At 37.8% G+C, this 22,993-nt stretch overlaps 1 protein-coding gene across 1 annotated transcript; it reads left to right on the top strand.

The window, feature by feature from the left end:
• Nucleotides 1-9,147: 9,147 nt before the first annotated feature.
• Nucleotides 9,148-10,131, top strand: LOC130864946 (olfactory receptor 1J4-like). The gene has a single exon (XM_057755814.1). It carries the CDS (start codon nt 9,148-9,150, stop codon nt 10,129-10,131), a length of 984 nt encoding a protein of 327 aa, XP_057611797.1.
• The last annotated feature ends 12,862 nt before the right edge of the window (nt 10,132-22,993 follow it).

Here is a 22,993-nt window from a genome sequence, read left to right as displayed (position 1 = left end):
AAAACTCAGTTGAGAGTTGTTTCCATAAATTTGTAGTATTTCTGTAGGTTGTGTTGTGGAACTCCAACTTTAACTCATGTTGATTTGAAAAGATACAGTGTGTTATTCCAAATTAAAAAATCTGTTTAGATTTGGTTTGTGGTTGGGTATGTGGTCAATTTTAGAGAAGGTTCCATGAGGTGCTGAGAAGAAGGCATATTCTTTTATGCTTGGGTGAAATGTTCTGTAGCTGTTTGTTAGGTACATTTGAGCCATTACGTTTGCTTGTTCTCTTATTTTTTTGTTTAGTTTTTGTCTGGAGAACCTGTCCATTGGTTATAGTGGGATCTTGAAGTTTCACATTATTAATGTGTGCGGCTGATGTGTGATTTAAGTTTCAGTAATGTTTCTTTTACAAATGTGGACGGCCTTGTATTTTGGGCATAAATATTCAGAATTGAGACTTCATCTTGATGGATTTTTCCTTTGATGACTATGAAATGTCCTTCTCCATCTTTTTTGATTATTTTTGGTTGGAAGTCTATTTTGTTAGATATTAAGAGAGCTAGCTACACCAGATTGCTTCCTATATCTTTTTGATTCAAAAGTCTTTTTCCATTTTTTTACTCTGAGGTGATGTTTGTCTTTGATATTGAGGTGTTTTCCTTGTATGCAGCAGAAAGATAGATCTTATTTTCATATCTATTCTGTTAGTATGTGTCTTTTCTATTGGTGATTTGAATTCACTGATATTAGGAGGTATTAATGACCAGTGATTGTTAATTCCTGTTACTTGTTGTTGTTGTTGGTAGTGTGTGTGTGTATGTGTGTGTGTGTTTCCCTTTTTTGGGTTTTGATGGTGGAAGATTATCTATTGCCTTTGTTTTCATGGGTGCTCTTATCTTCCTTGCATTGGAATTTTCCTTCTAGTACCTTCTTTAGAGCTGCATTTTAAGAGAAGTATTGTTTAAATTTGATTTTGCCATGAAGTATCTTGCTTTCTCCACCTCTGATGATGGAAAGTTTTGCTGGGTAATATAGTCTGGGCCGAAATCTATGATCTCTTAGTGTCTGCAAAACACCTGTCCCCCATCTTCTGGATTTTAGAGTCCCTGGTTGAGAAGTTGAGTGTAATTCTAATAGGTCTAACTTATATTTTACTTGGCCTTTTACTTTGAAGCTTTTAATATTCTTTCTTACTCTTTATTTTCAGTAGCTTTGATTATTATATGTGCTGAGGGTATGATTTTTGGTCCAGTCTCTTTGGTGTTCTGTACACTTCTTATATCATTTAGGTTGTATCTTGTCCTTTAGGTTGGGCCTATGGAGTCTGTTGTTATTCTGATTGTTGTGGGCTCTAACTTGGCCTTCAAGATGTGCTAAAGTTTTGGGGCAGAGTTGACCATGGGGAAAATGTTGAGGTTGGTGGAGTTGTTGGTAGAATAAGCCTTGGGGAAGAGGATACAGTGGGTGGTGGCACTTCAGTCAACAGGAGGGTCTCTTGCCTGCTTGGTGGTTGGTGGTGACTACACCAGACCCACAATATAATGCTTCAAGTGTGCTGAATTACAAAATCAGGCTAATAATATAACTATTGACATTTGCTATTTCCTTCTGGATAGAATATTTAAAATCTGTTAATTCAGCTGTTTTAAAGTACACAACATATTACCATTTTTTATAGTTACTGAGGTATGTTATGGATCATCAAAACCTCATCTTGTAATTCAAAACTCTAATATTATTTATCTGCCCATTGTCTAATATACAATGAAATATAAAAATAAATAACTTAGACATCTATATCTGTTAAAATATACCACTAAGAAAGGAGACACCACTGTACTACACTGTGCAAAATGACTTATCTGACTTCTTTACTAAGTCATATAACCCATTTTCTTTCTAAATCTGGAGTCACTTTTATATCCTACAAAATGATCCAAAAGTTGTCACTAGTAGTTCTCATCTATTGATTTTTCTTTATGACTTTACTGATTATAAGAACTGTTTCTGATTGCACAGAATAAGTCTTTTTTTAACTTTTGAAAAACAAACAGGAAGGTGAGGTGGTTGATCTGAGTTTCCAGTTTGTCTGGAGTGAGAGATGCCTAAGACTGTTGTAATGCAGCTCTCTGTGTGTGAAGGCACCTCCAGAAATTGTCAGTGGGGCAGTGACTCCACGGGGTGAGGACAAATCTGTCCTGAAGAAAGAATGCATCCTAACATATGGAGACTGTCCAGACAAAGAAGGAAAGTGAGATTAAGGTAGCACAGTGTTGGCAAGCCCTTTCTTTACTCAGTGACTATGTTCGTTGTTGTTGCCATCCACTGAAATCATCAGAATTCACCTTTTTTGGTCTTTTAATGTGGACTCAGTACTAGTGACTGTCAGGGAGTTTCAAGGATTTCACTGCTGGAGTTTGAACTGTGGATGGGTCAAGTCTCCTGCACAGAGAGCCTTGTTCTCTGTATCTCCAGCATGCAGATAACCTCTATTGGAGTACCCTGCTTTTATTGTATAAACTAACTCAATAAATCCCTCTTTTGAATATATACATATATCCCTTTGCTTCTTTAGGAAACCCTATGTAATACAAAAGGGAAAGATGAGTAGACACACTAAACACAGAAGCATAGAACTGCCTTATAAGGCATGGGTGATTGCTGACTCTAAAACCCAGGACATACCTCATATGAAAATGTAGTATAAAAATGATAGTTTCATCAAGTCCTTACTATGAAGTATGGATTTTGAAACTGATTAACCTTTAGTTTGAGAGAGAAGTTACACACACACACACACACACACACACCTCTGTCTAATTTTTCCTGATAGTCTCGATAGAATTAAATGGCTATGTTTATATCATCATCTTTGCCTCAAGGTAAAATTCCATATAGAAGTGTTCAAAATTCTCTGGAAACCAAAATACTGTAATCAGGTTGAGTTTATAAATTAAGATCTATATGAGACTAAATAAACATGCAGAGAGTAGGGTAATATATTGTGTGAAATGAAAAAGTATTATAGAGTCTGTAACATGTGACCAAGATATCTTGTATCCAGTCACAGGATGGAAAACTAGAAGCTATAGCTACTGCAGTGGGTAAGAAAACACACACACCACACATGCACACAAGCACACACACGCATGCACACACATATCTACTTTACAATCAAGGCCTTTGGATTTCATTAGCTGCTGTAGAAGAAAATCTAGCCATTTTATACTTAATATTATTTCTGAGCCTGTTCTCACATCATCCAGACACAGTGAATATCTCCCATCTCTCTTTTCTTTTAACTTAGTTTTTAAGTGGCTTACAAAGTAACATATTACCACATGGCGTTTTCATTCTTTTGAAGTTTTGGTTAACCATCCTGCCCTCTTATATCATACTCCTTCATCCCTGCTTAAGCTGTCCATTCCACAGATTCCACTTCTCTTTTTATATTACTTGCCTTAATCTAGCTCCCCTCCCTTACAACAATCTTCATTGTACCAGAACCTTTTCTAGTTTTCTTAACATGCAAATACTCCAGGTTAAGTACAAAAGTGGAGAGATTTGAAGGTAGGATTCACACATATGAGAAAGAACATAATACTTTTCTTTTTATCTTTCTGAGCCTGTACTACCTTGCTTAGTATATTTTTTCTAGTTTCATCCATTAACTTGCATCCATTGAGGGAAGGAGTCTGTCTCAAAATAAGGAAAGTGACAGGAGAAACTCAAATATCACCTGCAAAAAACCAAACCAAACCAAACAAACAAAAACCAAAATCTAGAAGGTGCCATTCCTTGGATCTTTTAAAATAAGTCATGTAAAGTAATAACCATCACTCCCCCTTTCCCTCCTCTTCCCAAATCCTCTTATGTTCTCTCACATGCATCATGCTCCCTCTCAAATTCATGTCCTCTTTTTCTTCGTTACACACACACGCACACACATGCCTGCATACATTCATACGTACATATATATGTACACACACATACACACACGTATGTATGTGTGTGTATGTACATACAAAACTACAACCTGCTGATCTGAGTCTGTTCAGTTGCTTGTACAGATCTCTTTTTAGGGCTGATCAGTTGGCGATGGATAATCAATTAGAATCTTTAAAATCTAGTCCTTAGTTTTAAAGCATTGATTTAAATGTACTTATTTCTTCTGGAGTTTCCTAGCTAGTGATTGAATCATGAGAAACACTGCTTTGTACTCAGTTTTCAGCAATTTTGTGACTTATCATTATCAAAATATATCACTATTACTATATTTTAAAATGAGATCAAGAACCTCTCCACTTATTGCTTCTCAAAACTACTTTAAATCAGGTTATTTACAGATAATATGTCTAAAACAAATAATCAAATGGCTAGATTTAACCCAGCAAGGTATGGAATTTGGAAAGAACAGGAAATGATATCCCATGGAGATGTGGTCATTGTTAGAGTTGTCCTGTTGCTCTCTCACCAATCTTCACGACTAACACCCAATTGAGTTATATTATTTGGATTCATAAGAAAACTCTAATTACAGGAAGAATATGCTTTGAAAGATGACTTGGAATCAGCTTCCCTATGGGTTCCTTCTTGCCCAACTTTTGATAGCTTACAAGACTGTGATAGTGTCCCCCAAGAGGAAGAATTTCCCTGCAGGTGCAATTGTTTGTAGTTTTCTGGGTTTTTCTCAGAGTGTGGTAGCATCTAAGCATAAAGAAGGAGAACATGAAGGTTTGTGAGTTACAGCCCTATCAGATACAGGAAGGTGCAAAGGGAAAATTTATTCTAATTAGTGTTTCTTCTTAACACAACTGGAGTCTCCAGGGGTTCAGAGAGTCCCAGAGTGAGTGCATGGATGTAAGCCTGGTTTTATTGTGATGAGCTAACCTTCAGAGAGGCTTTCATGAAAAATGATAAGAGAGGGTTTTAAAGAACAAGAGGGAAGGTGAGTCTGTCTACACCATTAACTTGGTGTACCCTCTAAAACAATATGAGATTAACATTATGTCCTGTCCCGAAGTAAATTGAAAGGGGACAGAAATTAGAAAAGTAGTGACATTGGAACTTAGAAGATCAAAGAGAGTTGAAATGTGAGATAAAATAGTACAGGCAATGGAAGGAATAAGATGAAATAATTTCTAATTATACTACAAATGCATTTTTGAGTGAAAAAAGGTATAACTGGATCAAAATGTTGGCAATTAAGAATGAAGGAAGTTATAGAGAAATGTGCTGAGCATCTAGGATTGTGAAGCATGTGACAGAGCATCTAATTTATTTTGTGAGGATTTTGGAAGATATGTTTTTGACATGGTTAAAAAAACAGAATCTTATTTATGTACCATAGAATTAGTCTTCAGTTTGAGAGGGTGAGTGGCTCCATAAGTCCCTAAGGAAAGTCTATTTCTAGCATTTAAACATTGATCAAGTAATAAAGAGTGAGAACATGTCTGCTGATGTTTTCATAGAACAGAAAAGTGAAGAATAATAAGTGTTCTCCATGTCTCAAGATGTCCCTGAAGCAGCAGTCAGGAACTGAGAGATGATGTATGATAGTATGCTGGTTTCCAGGCATTCTTTCACCTCAGGTGTATTTCAGTTTACTTTACAGATTTGAAGAGTTTCAGCACTGTCTGTGTGGGTATCTTCTTATCTCTCCTAAATAACATCTTTTTCTACTTTCTTTGCTCAGTGTCCTTGATAGCTACAAATTGCTTGAACAGGGTTTACAGAGTTCAGAGTCTGATGTGAGTGTAATAGAGACTGGAGAACAGAAAAGAAACATAGATGGATTCTTGAAATTCACCAACAAAAATGTAACTTTTGTTTGCTACTATCTTTGAATATGATTGTTTGAAAAACATGATTTTTCTTTACTTGAAAGAAAACAGGCTGCATTATTTTTATTGTTATCTTTATAAGGAATAATAACAGACATCTTCACTATTTCTATACTATTGTCTTTTACTCTTCCCCAACAAGGACTTACTCCATCTTCTTTTCTTCTTGCCTTCCTCTTCTCCTTCATGTTCATTTCTATCTGTATGTTGACATCTGAGTTTGACGGACTTTGAAGAAAAATAACATACTAAGAACATATGATAGTTTAAGTTTCTTCCACTGATATGTGTGGAAATGGGAAGAAATGAAGGCAAAATATAAACATTGGATAATGTAAGTTTTGTCTATCTTTACAGCTCTTTCTTGCTTTGCAGCTATGGTCCTTTAACTAAGATGGTCTGGCAATATGTGAATGAGAAGATGTAGGAAAACTAAAGTCCAGCCAGTGAATGGGGATGTGCTTGAGGAAAATATGACAAGTGGTGAAGAAAGCTGCAGCCAAATGAAGTAAATTCCTCTCGGTAAAATATGGTGCAAGCTTCCATTTGATATCTGAGACTTTATAGGACAATAAATATTTAAAGTATTAAGGACCAATGACACAAAAGGATAACTTAATCCTTTTGTCAGTGACCTCCTTTTGGTGAGACTTTAAGTAATCATCTGTAGCTGAGATGACTTTGATGTTGTGTTTAACTTTTGTTTTAGTTCCTCTGTCTCTCCAGAGATCTCAGTAACTCAGGAACAAAGGGCAAGCTGTAATCATTAGGAAGCTTGACATTTCTGTGGAGTTCTGAGAGACAAAGAAAGTAAAAAGGAAACCAGACCTTAGAATATCAGGAAGGACTGTAGCAGAGGAGAACTTCCTTCTTATTGGAAGGGATGGCATGCCAGAGGCAGACAATTCAAGAGAAGGGTGAGGGAGATAAAAGGGAAGTGGTTTCCATAGCGTATAGGACCAAAGTGCATGTTTTCCAACATGAGGACTGAACAGTCACCCTGGATAGATCCTTCTCTCTATCTAGAAATTCAGATCATGCCTTGCCATCCTTTGAACCCAGTGAAAATTTGAAAAATATGCTCTATGAAAGCTACAACTATTGATTTACTTGTCTTGTGTCTTGTCTCAGAAGAAAGTTCCCCACTTTCATTTGGGATAAGTTGCATGAAAACAAGCTTTCTACATTTTCAGACAGTAAGCTCTCATACTCTTGGGAGAGAGTGGTATGGATTCATACTTACAAATACAATAGCAGGAACAATTGGTTGATACCAGCTATCTAAAACAAGGAACACACCACACACACACACACACACACACACACACACACACCACTGAAAAGAAAGAACTCACCAAAGGAAACACTTCCTTCATGGTGTAAGAGATAATATAAATGGTTTTTCAGAGAACTGCACCCACACATGAGGAGAACAGCATTATATTGAAATAGTACAATAAAGCTCTCTTAGGACAATAACATGATTACAAGAATGAATAAATATGAATCATGAATTACTGTGATTACAATCCAGTTATGGATGAAAAAAGAAATTGAGGTGGGAAACTTAAGGAAACAGGGCTTAATAAAAAAGCTTAATGTCCAATTATCAATATTTTTGGGAAACTGCTGGGGAGATAAATGTGTACCATGGCACCTAGATTTCACATGAGTTCTGAGAAAGAAATTGGGCCTGTGTGCTTGCGAAGCAATGACTTTCCACTTAGCTGTCTCTTTACTCCTGTGTTCAAGGAAATATGAAATTTTTCTCAGAAATGAACCACCCTCTTCATATTAAAAAAAATCATGCTGGGAATGGTGGCACACACCTTTAATCTCAGGATGTGAGAGGGAGAAGCAGGCAGATCTCTGTGCTTCAGGCCAGCCTCCTGTCAATGGTGAGTTCTAGGACAGCTAGCTTCATGGGAAGACCCTGTCTCAAAACAAACAAACAAACAAACAAACAAACAAAAAAACCCCAAATTAAACAAAAAACAAAACAATAATTTTTCTTATTCATTGCAGAATTAGTTATACAGCATCTTTATAAAATTTAGGGATGGAAGAAATAAAATATCTAAAAAACCACCAGAAAGAAACCCAGAAAAAGAAAGGGAGTCACACAGGCAGAAAGATTCTCATTTAAGCTGAGAAACAAACATATTTTCAGCCACCAGGTATACACACATTTACATGAAAACATTCTTGACAAGCAAAGGTTGAGAGTGCTGGCAGCTTCTAGTTACATTATTTATTAATTTATTAAATACATACAGAAAAGTTGATGAAAACCAGGAACCAAAGAACTAAAACAACCATGAAAACTTGGAGGATAAAAGAAGTGTGAGGCCCTATGAAGAGAGTGGACTTTCATTTCTTGCAGAAAAAGGTCAAAGACATGATAACATGCAAACACACGTATATCAGCATATAGTTCAGAGACATAGATATATGGACCACCCAAAAGCTAAAACTAAACATGGAGATAGCAAACTTAGAACGATGACTGCCCTTTTATTACATTTGTTAGTATAATTATATCCTGCTATTATTTTTGTGTGTATTTGCATGCCTGTAGATGGGTGTTTATGTGAATGTGTTTGTGTGTGTATTCACAACAGATGCATGGAAAGTGGAGGCCAGAGGTCAGTCTCTGTTACCACTCTTCAGGAGCTATTGATCCTGGTTTTATGACAGTGTGTCTCATTGGCATGACACTGGATGGACAATGAGCACCACGATCCACTCATTTCTGCACGCTTAGTGCTGGGATTTCAAGCCAGTGCCATCATGCTTGGCTTTCATATGTCATTTCTGGGAATTAAACTCAGACCTTGATGATTGTGTCGCCAGCATTGTATCTCTGTGGCCCTAAAATTAATTTTCTCAAATTCATATAGAAATACAATATTTCATCAAAATATCTGTATTTGTATACTGTCATAAAAAGTTAGGTCTTTGCTGTGCACTTTTAATGTATTTACAAAGAAAATCTGCCATGAAGAGATGTGAAGGTACCATCAACTGCAAGATAATATTTCATCAAAACTTAACCACTGACAAAATAGAGGATTGTATTTCTATCCTCATCCTGAGCAAGTTTAATTGACTTAAAAGAAGACCATTACAAAAGAACAAACTATCTTTCTTGATGCTTGATAGATTTCTTGATTTCTTGATAAGAATAGGACTATATCTTCATTCAAATGAGTGACCCACTTAAGGTGAAGAAACTCTGAGATCTATTGGACCTTGGCATCTTTCTCCTCCTCTTCCAACTCTGATATTTCCATTTTGCAGGTGATGTAGAGCATGCTTCATGGCCACTAAGAACAGAACAGAAGTGACTGAATTTATGTTGTTGGGCTTATCCAGCATGTCAGAGATGCAGCCAGTTATTTTTGGAATTGTCCTCATCATGTATCTGATGGCAGTTATGGGCAATACCCTACTAGTGCTTGTTGCTTGCTCAGACCCCAAGCTTCATACCCCCATGTATTTCCTTCTCAGCCAACTTTCCTTGATTGACATATCTCTAACAACCATCACAGTTCCTCAGATGCTGGTACACACACTGTCTGTGGATAGAAGCATTTCGTATAACCGCTGTATAATACAGCTGTTCTTCTTTATGGCAGTGGGCAGCATGGAAGGCCACTTACTGGCTGCCATGGCTTATGACCGTTATGTTGCCATCTGTGACCCTTTAAGATACTCTGCCATTGTCAGTCATAACCTCTGTCTACGAATAACATTGACATCATGGGTTGTGGTCAGCCTTAACAGTCTCCTGTACAGTTTGTTGGTCACTCGTTTAACCTTCTGTGGCAACCAGGTCACTCATTTCTTCTGTGACATCACTCCTCTCCTGAAGCTCTCCTGCACTCAACCGGTGGTCAATGAAATATTAATCTTCACTGAGGGTGTAGCTGTGGTGGTCAGTCCCTTCTTTTTCATTTTGGGGTCATATGTCTGCATAGGTGTTGCTATAGCCCGCATGCACTCAGTTGCTGCCCTGAGCAAAGCTCTGTCCACCTGTGGTTCTCACATTTTGGTTGTGTTGCTCTTGTACGGTTCTGTGATTCGCATGTACCTCAAGCCGTCCTCTAGCTATCACTTAGACCAGGACCGCCAGGTCGCCATCTTCTACACAGTTGTCACTCCTACGTTAAATCCATTGATCTACAGCCTCAGGAACCAGGAAGTTAAAGGAGCTCTACGGAGGCTTTTTAGGAAACTTTGCATCTTAGGAAGCTTCCAGCCTGACTCTCAGGCAAACAAAGAATGCCAACACAAGTCCTGAGAAGCAAGGGCTAGTCTGAAATTACTGTTCTCTTAATAGTGTCTATGAATCATATACCTGCGAAATAATTTTTGCTATCAACACCCTCTTGGTTGAATTTGGAAAGAAGCAGATTTATGAATAAATCGTTTTTAGTCCCTTTGACTGACTGAGAATCTTATAACAATGTAACTCTGCAGGTACTTTCTTATTACTGAACTTTTTAAATTGATTTTTATTGAGCTCTACATTTTTATTTGCTCCCCTCCCTGTCTATTCCCTCCCCTTCAACCCTCTCTCAAGATCACCATGCTTCCAATTTACTCAGGAGATCTTGTCTTTTTCTACTTCCCATGAAGATTAGATCTATGTATGTCTCTTTTAGTGTTCTCATTGTTGTTTAGGTTTTCTGGGATTATGAATTGTGGGCTGGTTTTCTTTGATTTATGTTTAAAAACCACTTATGAGTGAGTACATGTGATAATTGGAAACAACCTAAATGCCCCTCGACCAAAGAATGGATAAAGAAAATATGGTACATTTACACAATGGAGTACTACACAGTCAAAAAAATAACATCTTGTATTTTTCAGGCAAATGGATGGATCTAGAAAGCAACATTTTGAGTGAGGTATCCCTAGACCAAGAAAGACAATGATCATATGTACTCAGTCATAAATTACTAAACCTTTGAGTATATAACATTCAAACCAGAGAATGCATCATCAGTATGGTAGCAAATCAATATGACTTGCAGAACTTGATCATTTTTTTATAATCAAGTATCTCATACTGTCTTCCAGAGTGAAGTAAACATGAGTTACAACACTGTTGTGTAGTAAATTAAAATTGAAGTAAATCATGGATGCAATTGGGTAACTCTCCTTAACCATAATATATTTATAGCCTCTCAACTCAACAACCTTTTAACAGACAATAAGTTCAATGTTTATCATTTAAATTTTACCAATTTGTCTTCAGCTGTTCTTTGGCTGTGTTAATTTTGTGATCTGTATTAGACAGACACGAAGTGATGATTTATAGATGATTGACTGCATAGTTTTTTGTTATTTTTCATTTTATCTTCTCTTTATTTTACATTCCAATCACTTGACTACATATTTTTTGAGGTGGATGAAAAAATTTTATGTGGAAATAGAAATATCAGAGGCAACATATAGATGATATTTTAATATGTGGGACTGAATCAAAACTTACCAAAATGTGAGTATAGAAAATAGGAGAAATATTAACTCCAAGCTAAGATGGATATGGCAAGAAAGGTTTAAAGGTCTTGGAGAGGACAAAACAAAAATTAACTGAGAAGTGACTGTGTGAGGAAAAATCAGCTGTTTGTTATGTTAGCATCTTATAAAATATCATTTGCCAAATGGAGCAATTATTTTTCTCTCAGATGTAGTTGAAAGACCACTGATGAGAATAGAAATTATTAAATTTTCCAAGATGTGGACTATTAACAAGCATCATTAAAGGTTAGGGAAAAATTCCACTCATAGTCTTTTCATAAAAATGCTGTAAGAGAGGAAGTAAAGGTTATGATTACTGATATTTTGTAAGCCTTTGTCTTTTTTTTTTTAGATAGACCAAAAGTTCTGTGTAACATGGGTTTATAGAGAGCCTCTTATGATTTAAGATTGTTGTACAGAGTAGAGGGGTGAATATATATATATTCAATATATATATATATATATATATATATATATATATATACACAAACAGTATTACCCTACAATGTGGACAATGCCTCTCCTAAACAAGAGAGTATATTAAGTAAAATCCCAGAGCTGGGTATAGGATACCTCTCTTCCAGTTCAATCATTACAGGCTATTGTTATTGATCTTGTTCATCCACCAGAACTTGGTGGTAAGACCTTATTGCTGAAGACATCACATGCTTGAGCCATAGAAAATGGAGAAATCAAGCTGGTTTTTACCTGAAAACTTCACCCCTATAATTAGCAATTTTAGTGCCTCTGGGGGAGAAAGGGCAGCAATAGTTTTGCTGTGTTGTCAGGTTTTATGTCACTTGACACTATCTAGAATCATCAGAGAGGAGGGAGCTTCAATTGAGAAAGTGGCCCCGTAAATATGGGTCTTAATTACTGAATGGCTGAGAAGGTCTAACCCTCTGGGAGTGCTGCTACCCTGGGCTAGTCTGTAAAAATACAGGCTGAGAAAACCAAGAGGAACAAACCAGTAAACAGCAATCCTCAATGGGCTCTTCATCAGGTCCTGTTTACAGGTTCCTGCCTTGCCTGAGTTGCCTTACTGACTTACTCATTGATGAACAATGATGATGAAGAATAAACTTAATAAACCCTTCTCTCCCCAAGTTGCATTTGATTATGGTATATCATCACAATACTAGTAACTCTGACTACTTTGAGATTTGCCCATTTGTTAACTGTGTGAGCTGAAAGGAGAACTGGCTTGGAAAGATACGCCCACTGGTGCAAAAGTGACACAAAAGCTACAGCAATAACTTTCTGCTTAATTTTTTAGACTTACACCACAAGCCAGAACTCATTCCTAGTGCTGTTAATTGGGCCAATAATTCGTGGCTGGGTAGTTCATAGACTCCAAGGAATAGCACATTGTTGCGGGAGGTCCTTCCGCTCCTCCAGCCAATAGCCGCTGAGATACCAGCCCATTGGGGTGTGGTCTCTCTCCCTTTAAAAAAGCAGCCACTTCCCTCCTCGCTCTCTCTTACTTCCTGCTCCGCTTCCAGCGACTAGACTCCCTTCCTGATTGCGCAGAGGGCTGTTGTCTGGGACGGTGATCTGTAAGTTTTCTCCCCTTTAAATAAATAACCATTCTATTAATCATAATTCCAAACTGGTGTGGGATTTGTTTGTGACTTATGCCTTCACCTTCATCTGGCGCCCAACGTTTGGTTTAGGACCTCTCCTTCCCCCACTCAGCTGCCTGCCGCCAGTTCGGCTTGGCGTGAGCCCTCCCTCCCTCAGCCGCGGCCTGTGCCTTGTGGCCTGCGCCTTGTGCGTGGAGCCAGCAGTTTAACATAAATTATCACACAGTGGCTTTTCTTGCTGCAGTTCTTTATATTTTCCCTTTAGACACCTCAGATTGACTTCAAGTCCCCATGCACCCTATCGTTTGCCTCCCCACGTGGATTTAAACTCCACAGGCCTGTGTGGTCTTTGCCAGCATGGTTTGCTCTTATCTGAGTCATTTTTAAATCTCCCTTGCAAGCGCAGCGCTTGAGTGGCGCGAACCAGAGCGCAAGCAGTTGCCGAAAGCTGCAACCCCTCGGGGCGACTCTGTCACATGGAGGCATAAGTGGCTTCCAGGTTGCTCTTCTCTACCCCTGGATTCTGGGTTTCTGGTTCTGTCTATGGAATTGATTTAATTACATTTACTTTGTTGAAAAACTCGCATTTTCCAGTTTTTAACATCTACTAAGGCGGACACTGAAACAGGACCCCATTTTCATCGTGACTTGGCAACAGCGCTACCTGCTGGATAATAGGTAATATGGCAGTTTTTGTTTCTAACGCAAATTTTACTGCTTTGTTTACTAATACAATAGAGTATATCATACAAGGTTTATATGATTATGGGGATACCTTAATTTGCTTGTTACTAGGTTTCAGTTTTCTTTTCCATATTCTATCATTTAGGATATATGGCACTCCTAAGAATGATAGAATCTTTATGAACTAATAATGAACAACTAATTGACAGGATTAAAATTATTGAAAATCAGAGGTTATCTGAACAAGTGGATACTATGATAGACAAAATTGACTCCATATCCAAGGGTACTAAAAAGTTACCTGAAAGGGTTCAGGCTCTTGAATTTGACGTTCAGACATTATCACAAAGTTTTGATAAGGTAACAGACAGAATGTACCTCCAAGATGGGAATCTACATGATATACAAGAAAAGTTTAAGGAGGACATGTTATCTTTGAGGGAAAAAATTAAAGCTTTGGAATCACAGGTGCAGAATGGGGACTAAAAAAATTGATACCTCAGTGAAATCACTAGAAACATATACAGGTCAGGAGATTCAGGATTTAAGAGAGACAATGATAAAAAGATTTGAAAAGATTGAGGAAATTATTGGAGCTGGTGAACAGAGTAAGGAGGCACAAGGACAGAATACAATGCCGCCACCAGCTATTAGAACTGGCTTACCCAGGGTTTTAACGACATACCCTATACTTAATTCTGACAAAGCGTCAACTTCTAAAGGCTCAAAGGGAGTCAAAGAAGCTAGATGGATGCCAATAGCAATGAATGATCTGAAGGAAATTAAGCAAGCTATTGTTAATTTTGGCTTGCACTCTGCATATGTTAAGGAAATGATAAGGACTTGGGCTTCTAATGCTAGAGCTACCCCCCATGATTTCCATCAGTTAGTGTCTGCAGTTTTAGATAATGGACCTTCCTTGATGTTTGGAATCTATTTCAGAGAAGAATCCAAGCGTATGGAACAGCAAGGAAGAGCAAAAGGTGTGGAGGTTTCCCAAGATCAAATTCTTGGTGCAGGAGAATATGCTGATCCACAGGTCCAAGCTCTTTATGACGATGAAGTACTGTGTCTATGTCACCAAGCAGCTTTAAATGCTTGGAATAGAATACAAGATCCAGCAAAAAGGGTTGAATCATATACCAGGATTAGGCAGGGACAGAGAGAACCCTTTATTGACTTTTTGCAAAGATTAATTATGGCTCTGGATATAGGGGTAACAGACCCAGAAGCTAGACGAATACTTCTTGAATCTCTAGCTTTCGAAAATGCAAACATAGAATGCAAAAAGATAATTGGCCCTTTAAGGTCTAGATCAGCCCTTATGGATGAATGGATTCAGCATACAATGAATGTTGAGACGTTTAGCTATAATGATGAATCTTGGGTAGGAGAAGCGATTTCCAAAGCAATGAGGAGACATCAAACTGCCAGGTGTTTTAATTGTGGTAAATTAGGACATCTGAAAAGGGATTGCAGGCAAAATTTCTAGGAATAATATCTCTTCTGGGAATGACAAAAATAGGAGACATCGGCCTTCAGGTATATGTAGGAGATGCGGTAAAGGCCGACATTGGTCCAATGAATGCAGGTCAACAACAGACAGACAGGGCAACCCGATATCATCGGGAAACTCCTGAGGGGCCTTTTGCAGGCCCCCAAGCCAAAAGTGGCCCAGGCATTCCCAGTCACAGTGGAGAACGTGCCTCACCAAGAAAATTAAAAACTGCTGTAAAAAGTAATACTGATCTAAATGATGAATTACGCGTGGAGGATGAGTCAAAAAACCCAGTAGAACAGAGTAAACGTATATTTTGGCAGACTTCTATTAACGATCAAAGACCAAAACTAAGAGTCTGTATAAATGGCTTATTAGACACAGGTGCGGATGTAAGTATCATTACTCCAGAATCTTGGCATCCGAATTGGCCTCTTCAAGAGGTAGATGTTCAGTTCCTGGGAATTGGAACCCTATCTCGTGTAAAACAAAGCACAAGATGGGTTGAATGCATAGGGCCCGAAGGGCAAATAGGAAGACTAAGGCCATATATAGCCAATATTGCAATAAATTTATGGGGCCGTGACCTGCTACAGCAATGGAATACCCAGATTAATATTCCTGTAGTTCCAGGAACTCATAATTCTGGGATAGATATGATGAGGTATTATGGAAAAAGGTCACTAGTCATTCAGGCTGTACAAGAACATACAGCAAATACCAAACCTTTAGAGGTACCAACAGCCCTACCTTTAAATGGATAACTGATAAGCCAATATGGATCAAACAGTGGCCTCTAGCTGAAGATAAATTACAGGGATTGGAACAGCTGGTGCAAGAGCAACTAGATGCTCATCATATTGAAGAATCAACCAGCCCTTGGAATTCTCCTGTGTTTGTTGTAAAAAAGAAATCTGGTAAATGGAGAATGGTGACATATCTAAGAGCTGTCAAGAAGGTAATTCAACCTATGGGCCCACTACAATCTGGAATTCCTTTGCCTTCTCTATTACCAAAAGGATGGCCTCTTATAGTTATTGATTTGAAAGATTGTTTTTTCACTATACCATTACAAGAAGAGGATAGAGAAAAATTTGCCTTCACAGTGCCTACTTATAATAATTCTCAGCCTAATAGGAGATATCAATGGACTATCCTCCCACAAGGTATGCTCAATAGTCCTACATCGTGCCAATATTTTGTAAGTAAACCATTGGAAATAATTCGTAAACAATTCCCCAACTCCATAATTTATCATTACATGGATGACATTTTGTTATCTGATTCAAATAAAGATACTTTAGAAAGGATGTTTGAAGAAATAAAGAAAGTCTTGCCTAGGTGGGGATTACAAATTTCCCCTGAAAAGATTCAAAGAGGAAACTCTATTAATTACCTAGGTTACAGAATAGGGTTAGAGAAAATTAAAACACAAAAGGCACAAATTAGGAGAGACCAGTTAAAGACTCTTAATGATTCCAAAGATTGTTAGGAGACATTTCCAGTCTACGACTAGCTGTTGGGATAACACCTGATTTAATAGTTCATTTAAACAAAACCTTAGATAGTGATAAAGATTTGAATAGTCCAAGAAAACTGACAGCTGAAGCAGAAAAGAAACTGACAATGATTGAGGAAAAATTACAGGAGGCACATGTGGGTAGGGTGAACTCAAATCTTAGCTGCATCCTAGTCATGTTGCCTTCCAGAATTTCTCCAACAGGGATTTTAATGCAGAGAGAAGATATTATTTTAGAGTGGATATTTATACCTAATAAACCAAGTAAAAAATTAAAAACTTATGTGGAAAAAGTCTCTGAATTAATTATAAAAGGTAAGCTGAGACTTCGTCAACTAGCAGGTATAGACCCAGCAGAAATTATAGTGCCTTTTACTACTGAAGAAATAAAAAAGTTATGGAAAGACAATGAATAATGGCAAAGACCTTGTGCTAATTTTTTGGGAGAAATTAATAGCAACTATCCCAAAAGTGGTAGACTTAACCTTATAAAGAGAACTTCTTGGATTCTTCCTAGAACTGTACGTGATGCTCCAATAACTGGAGCCCGTACGTTCTATACTGATGCAAATAAATCAGGGAAAGCAGGTTACAAGTCAGATGAATTGAGTAAGGTGGCACAAAGCCCTTATAATTCTGTCCAGAAGGCAGAATTATATGCCATTCTTATGGTGCTAAGGGATTTTAAAGAACCTCTTAATATAGTTACATATTCACAATATGCAGAAAGAGTTATCTTGCATATTGAAAATGCTGAATTTATACCAGATGACACAGAGTTGACTTCATTGTTTATCCAGGTACAAGACATAATCAGGAACAGGCTTTGTCCGATACACACATCCAGTCTCATACAGGTCTGCCTGGTCCTCTAGCACAAGGCAACGCTAAGATTGATCAATTATTGACTGGAAGCATGTTGCAGGCCTCAGAATTTCATAAGAAGCATCATGTCAATAGTAGGTCTAAAGAAAGAATTTTCCATTACATGGCAACAAGCTAAGGACATTATAAAGAGATGTCCTACTTGTTCTTTCTATAATCAAACACCGTTGCCTGCAAGGAGTAACCCAAAGGGTACTAAGAGAAATGAAATCTGGCAGATGGATGTGTTCCACTTTATGGAATTTGGTAAATTAAAGTATGTACACCACACCATAGACACGTATTCAGGTTTTCAATGGGCTACTGCCCTGAGCTCTGGGCTGATTCAGTAATCACACATCTATTGGAAGTTATGGCCATCATGGGTATACCTGCACAAATAAAGACAGACAGTGGTCCAGCATATGTATCTAAGAAAATAAAACACTTTTTTGCTTATTATAATATGAAACACATTACAGGTATACCAAATAATCCTACAGGTCAGACAGTTATAGAAAGATCAAATCATACTATAAAGGACATGCTGAACAAACAGAAAGGGACTGAAAATACCCTCAGAAATAGATTATATAATGCTTTATTAACCTTGAATTTTCTTAACGCTAATGAGAAAGGAACGACAGTGGCAGAAAGACATTGGATAATGGAAAAGTCTGCTGAACTAAATCAACCAATTTATTTCAAAGATGTGCTGACCTCTCAATGGAAGCCAGGAGATGTGCTACATTGGGGAAGGGGATTTGCTCTTGTTTCCACAGGAGAAGAAAAATTGTGTATACCATCAAAATTAATAAAGTTTCGGTTTGAAGAGGAGAAACCTCTTGGAAAGGAGAAATGACAGCTCATCCACAATGATGATATTCATACAGGTGGTAAGAAAAACATACAGTATGAGGGCAGGGTCCTCTTCTGATCTCTGCAGGAAAACACTCATCTTCAAAAAATTCAAGGGACCCTGGATGTTTGAATACTGACAGATGGAAACTATTTACAACCCAATAAGAATCGGCAAGAAAATCAAACAGGTCCCGAAAGTAAAATTATTTTACTCTTATCTTTAAATATGTATGAATGTGCATTTATTTATTAATATATATAGCTGGTTTTGAAGTTGGACTCTGGCTCAGTCCCTCTCCAATCCCAAGCCTGTTGGTAAGAGAAAAACCCAGAGTTTCTGGAGTTTCTGTCTCATGTCAAGAGCCATGATATGGGACAGAAAGAAATAATGAGTTTAGAAAACATCTTTGCTTATCTTCATATCTATCATACTTTTCATTGAATATATCTATCATGCCTTTCATTGAATATATATATATATATATATATGTCTATATGATTAATGTTTAAATTTTTCACAACGAACAATGAGTTTTTCCTGAAGTGACATTTGAAGTTTCCAGGAAGAAGATGGGGCCCCATAACAACAACTCCACCTGATTGATATGATGTCATGATACTGATAGTGCTACTACAAAACCTGTTTTGGGTACCAGCTGCACAAGACAGTTCCAACTTGGTTAGCTGAAATGGTGCACATCTTATACAACATTCTGGCCAGACCTGCACAAAATACTCAGAGACTATTAAAAGACATTGATCTTGAAATTTAACCATCATTTTACTTTCACAGGATCCCCCAGAAAGAACGTCGCCCCCATAACAGCTGGAAGTAATTCTAGAGGACGACGTCCCCTCTCCCAGTAAAGTTTGCCCTTGGGTTTAGGGACATCATTTAGGGGTTGATTATAATTAGTATACGGTTGAGGGTTGGGGGAGGAATTATATAAGCTCAGGGATCATTTGAAAAAAAAAGGATAATGGGATGATGGGATAATAGATTGGTACTTGTTGGTACTTGTGAGTTATTGTTTTGAGACAAATATATTGGTATCAATTCTTATATATTGATACAAAGTGAAATTATATTGACTATTGTATGCATGCATGTTTCTACCTCTGTTTAAAACATTTTTATGTATTGACATATATTGTTTTGATATATATAGTATATATTTACCATTTTGCAGTGTACATTTCTACCTCTGATTAAGATACTTATATATTGTTTGTGTATTGATATATATTTACCATACTGCAGTGTATATTTGTACATTGTTTATATTTGGAGGTCATTGTCCTCATTTGTTTCACAGTTGTTTATTGTCTTAGTCTTTAAGTTAGATAGGTATTGAGAATTATATAGATCAATAGTATTCTAAGTTTGTCATTTATAATTAGACTAATCAGGTTCTTTAGATACATAGAGATTATACTCAGTATAGATAGATAATCTTCAACCTCTTCAAAGAGCTGTAGAAAATGGCCTTTAATCTAACTCAGAGTTTTGTGGTAGTGAGACACAATTGCTCCTGGCAACACCGCTCTATTCCCGAGAGAATGTTGAGCACCAAAGACACTCCACCTGGAGCCTTTCTTCTTGGCTGAACTGGCCTTTGGGTAAAGAAATGCCCATACCTCAACCACTGACAAAAATACAGAGTATCTGTGAATGGAAAAACAGGACTGTCATATCCTGCCAAGACAGGGTAAGACAGTTTTGATAAGTTTCTTTTTCATAACCCTTTGAACAGTTATGAGTCTGTATGCTGCATACTGCAATTAGTAGCTTCTCTGACCAAAGTGGAGAGCAACACAAACCTACAGATAAAATATTTCAATCTAATCAAGAAAATGGTTAATTTCACCACCCTATAAAGAGTCTTGCCACTATTACACTAGTAAAAACATCTTGCTTGGTCAATTGGGTTTGTAGCATGCAAATAACAGGGATGGATAAGATCATTTATGTTTTTTCTCTCCCAGCAGTCAGCATAACACCTTCCACTTCTATGAAAGGTGCTAAGCAGGCAGATTTTCCTGGTCAGTTTGATACTTATTTCTCTATGTACTATTGTGACTTCAGCAATAGCTATGGTAGACAATCAAGAGCAATGGTAGTAGCCTATGTTGATTTTGATGTCTCTGGGGCACCTTTGACCAATAATTTATAGGGAAACATTATCTTCCTGGTATTGAGGTTTTTATTTAATAACCCATGTTCTTCAGGAGCAGTGTTGTTCACCTGAGCAGGGCATCTATCTCTGTTCAACTTCCTGGTTTTGGTAAGCCAATTTCCATTAATTTACTAACTGGAGAGATTTCACAATGTTTCTGCATACTTCCTAGCCTTGGTTAACCTACCTACATCTCTCCTTGCTCTCACTCTCTTTAACCCCTCCCTGCTTAAACTTTTAGCTCCTAGTATTTCCTCTCATCCAGTTCATTTCAGAGGAGTCACAGTCAGACCTGCTAAAATATGAGTCAGCTTTCTCAACATTAAGATCAGTCAGTCAAGTCTTGTGTTGAGGGTCTCTTCCCATGTAGCTGCTGTGTTCTTCTGTATATATTTTGTTTTGGTCAGGGTATGTAACATGAGACCTATTGCCTTGATAGGTTTTTAGTTGTCCAATACATTATTATTGATAATGGGTATTTGTTTAGAAAGTAAAGAGTATGTTAAATGTCATCACCAAAGCAAGCAGACAAACAAGCCATAAAAGGTTGGGAGTGGGTATGAGGAAAGTAGTTGAGATAGTAGATTTGGTGGTGATCCTTTTATGTTTACATGTGCCCAAACTCATCAAATTATATACATAAAATTTGTGTAATGTGTGCATGTGTGTGTGTTGCCTTGTACATACTATGTAAGTGCTCTACCACTGAGCAGATATTGATAAAATATATTCAAATGACTCATAGTAAATTCAATACATGTGGTAATAATAATAGCATTTTAACTAATAGTGTAAAGGTGAAACAATGGGAAGAAAGCAAAGGAATGCTATGTAAAGTATTGGATATTTAGCCTTCACAGTATCACATAAGAAACAATTCGACACCTCAATGTTTTCTAACAACAGAAATTTCTTATTCCAAAGCCTATGTACAGTGTATCCAACACTGTGACTCATTTAGAGTTCTTTAATGTCTGAATCTGTCCTATTGTATATCTGTAATCCTTTTCTTTCCAGGAGTGTTTCTTAAATGCTAAGTGCTTCTTAAAAACCTATGGTGTGTCATTGCTAGGGGAAACATGACTGCTTGTCTTCCCCACCCAGTCCTACATGGCAGAACTGTTCACTGCCTCTGAGAGCCATGTACATTGCCCCATTTTTAGGCACACAGCTGATCTATGTTGCCATAAAGCAAGTTGTAGCATATTGCTCACAAATCCCATTTAAATGCTCCATAGCTAGACCTCGTCAGAGTTCATGCTGGCAGCATGACCCAGGAAGACAAAGTTTTCAAAACCATACAGCTATTTTTCTGCTATCGATGAAGCAGTAAGACCTCTATTAAATGAGCCATAGCATGCCATCAGCAAGCAAAGCCCATTGGGAAAAAATGCAGCTAAACTTTGTTTTTTAATGTCTAGAATTCCTTTCCAAGCTTTCTTAGGTTTTACATGGATTTAGTCAGCCATGTTGGTGTGCCAATTTGTTGCATGGAGGCCGCTTGTTTGTTTTCTGGATGCCCAGACTCCCACAGAAACCATATTATTTAAATCGCTGCTTGGCTCATTATCTCTAGCTTCATCTTTGCTAACTCTTACATCTTAATTTAATCCATCTCTATTAATCTGTGCATCATCACGAGGTTGTGGCCTATCAGAAAAGTTTCAGTGTGACTGTCTCTGAGGCAGTGGCTCCATGACTTCTCCTTGACTCCGCCTCCTCTCTCCCAGTATTCAGTTTAGTTTTCCCTGCCTAGCTCTGTTCTACCCTATCAGGCCAAGTCAGTTTCTTTAATAACAAATGGTATTCACAGCATACAAAGGGGAATCCCATATCAGGGGAGGGATGGAGAGGGAGAGCTATGAGAGAGATAACTTGATAGAGGGAGTCATTGTAGGGTTAGGGAGAAACCTGGTACTAGGAAAATTCCCAGCAATCCACAAGGATGATCCCAGCTAAGATTCCTAGCAATAGTAGAAAAGGTACTTGAACTGGCTTTCTCCTGTGATCAGATTAGTGACTACTCTAATTGGCATCATAGAACCTACATGGAAGAAGGTGCAGTGACCCACAGCCAAGTACTGAGTTGAGCTGTCAGAATTCAGTTGAAGAGAGAGAGGAGAGATCATATGCTCAATAGGTATGAAGACTGTGATTGGGAAAACCACAGAGACAGCTGACCTGAGCTAGTGGGTGCTCAAGGATTCCGGACTGATAGCTGAGAGCCTTCATGGAACTAACTAGTCTCTCTGAATGTGAGAGATGGTTATGAGGCTTGATCTGTTCAGGAGGCCCTGGCAATGAGACCAGGACCTGTCCCAGGTGCATGAACTGACTTTTTGGAGCCCATTCCCTATGGTGGGATACCTTGCTCAACCTGGACTCAGAGGGGAGGGTCTTGGTCCTGCTTCAATTTTGTGTGCCAGACTTCGTTGACTTTCCAAGAGAGG

The sequence above is a fragment of the Chionomys nivalis genome, chromosome 22, assembly GCF_950005125.1.
Source record: "Chionomys nivalis chromosome 22, mChiNiv1.1, whole genome shotgun sequence".
In the NCBI taxonomy this organism is placed as follows: Eukaryota; Metazoa; Chordata; class Mammalia; order Rodentia; family Cricetidae; genus Chionomys; species Chionomys nivalis.
Note: the sequence above shows the minus strand (reverse complement) of the source record. Positions and strands in the feature narration are given on the sequence as shown.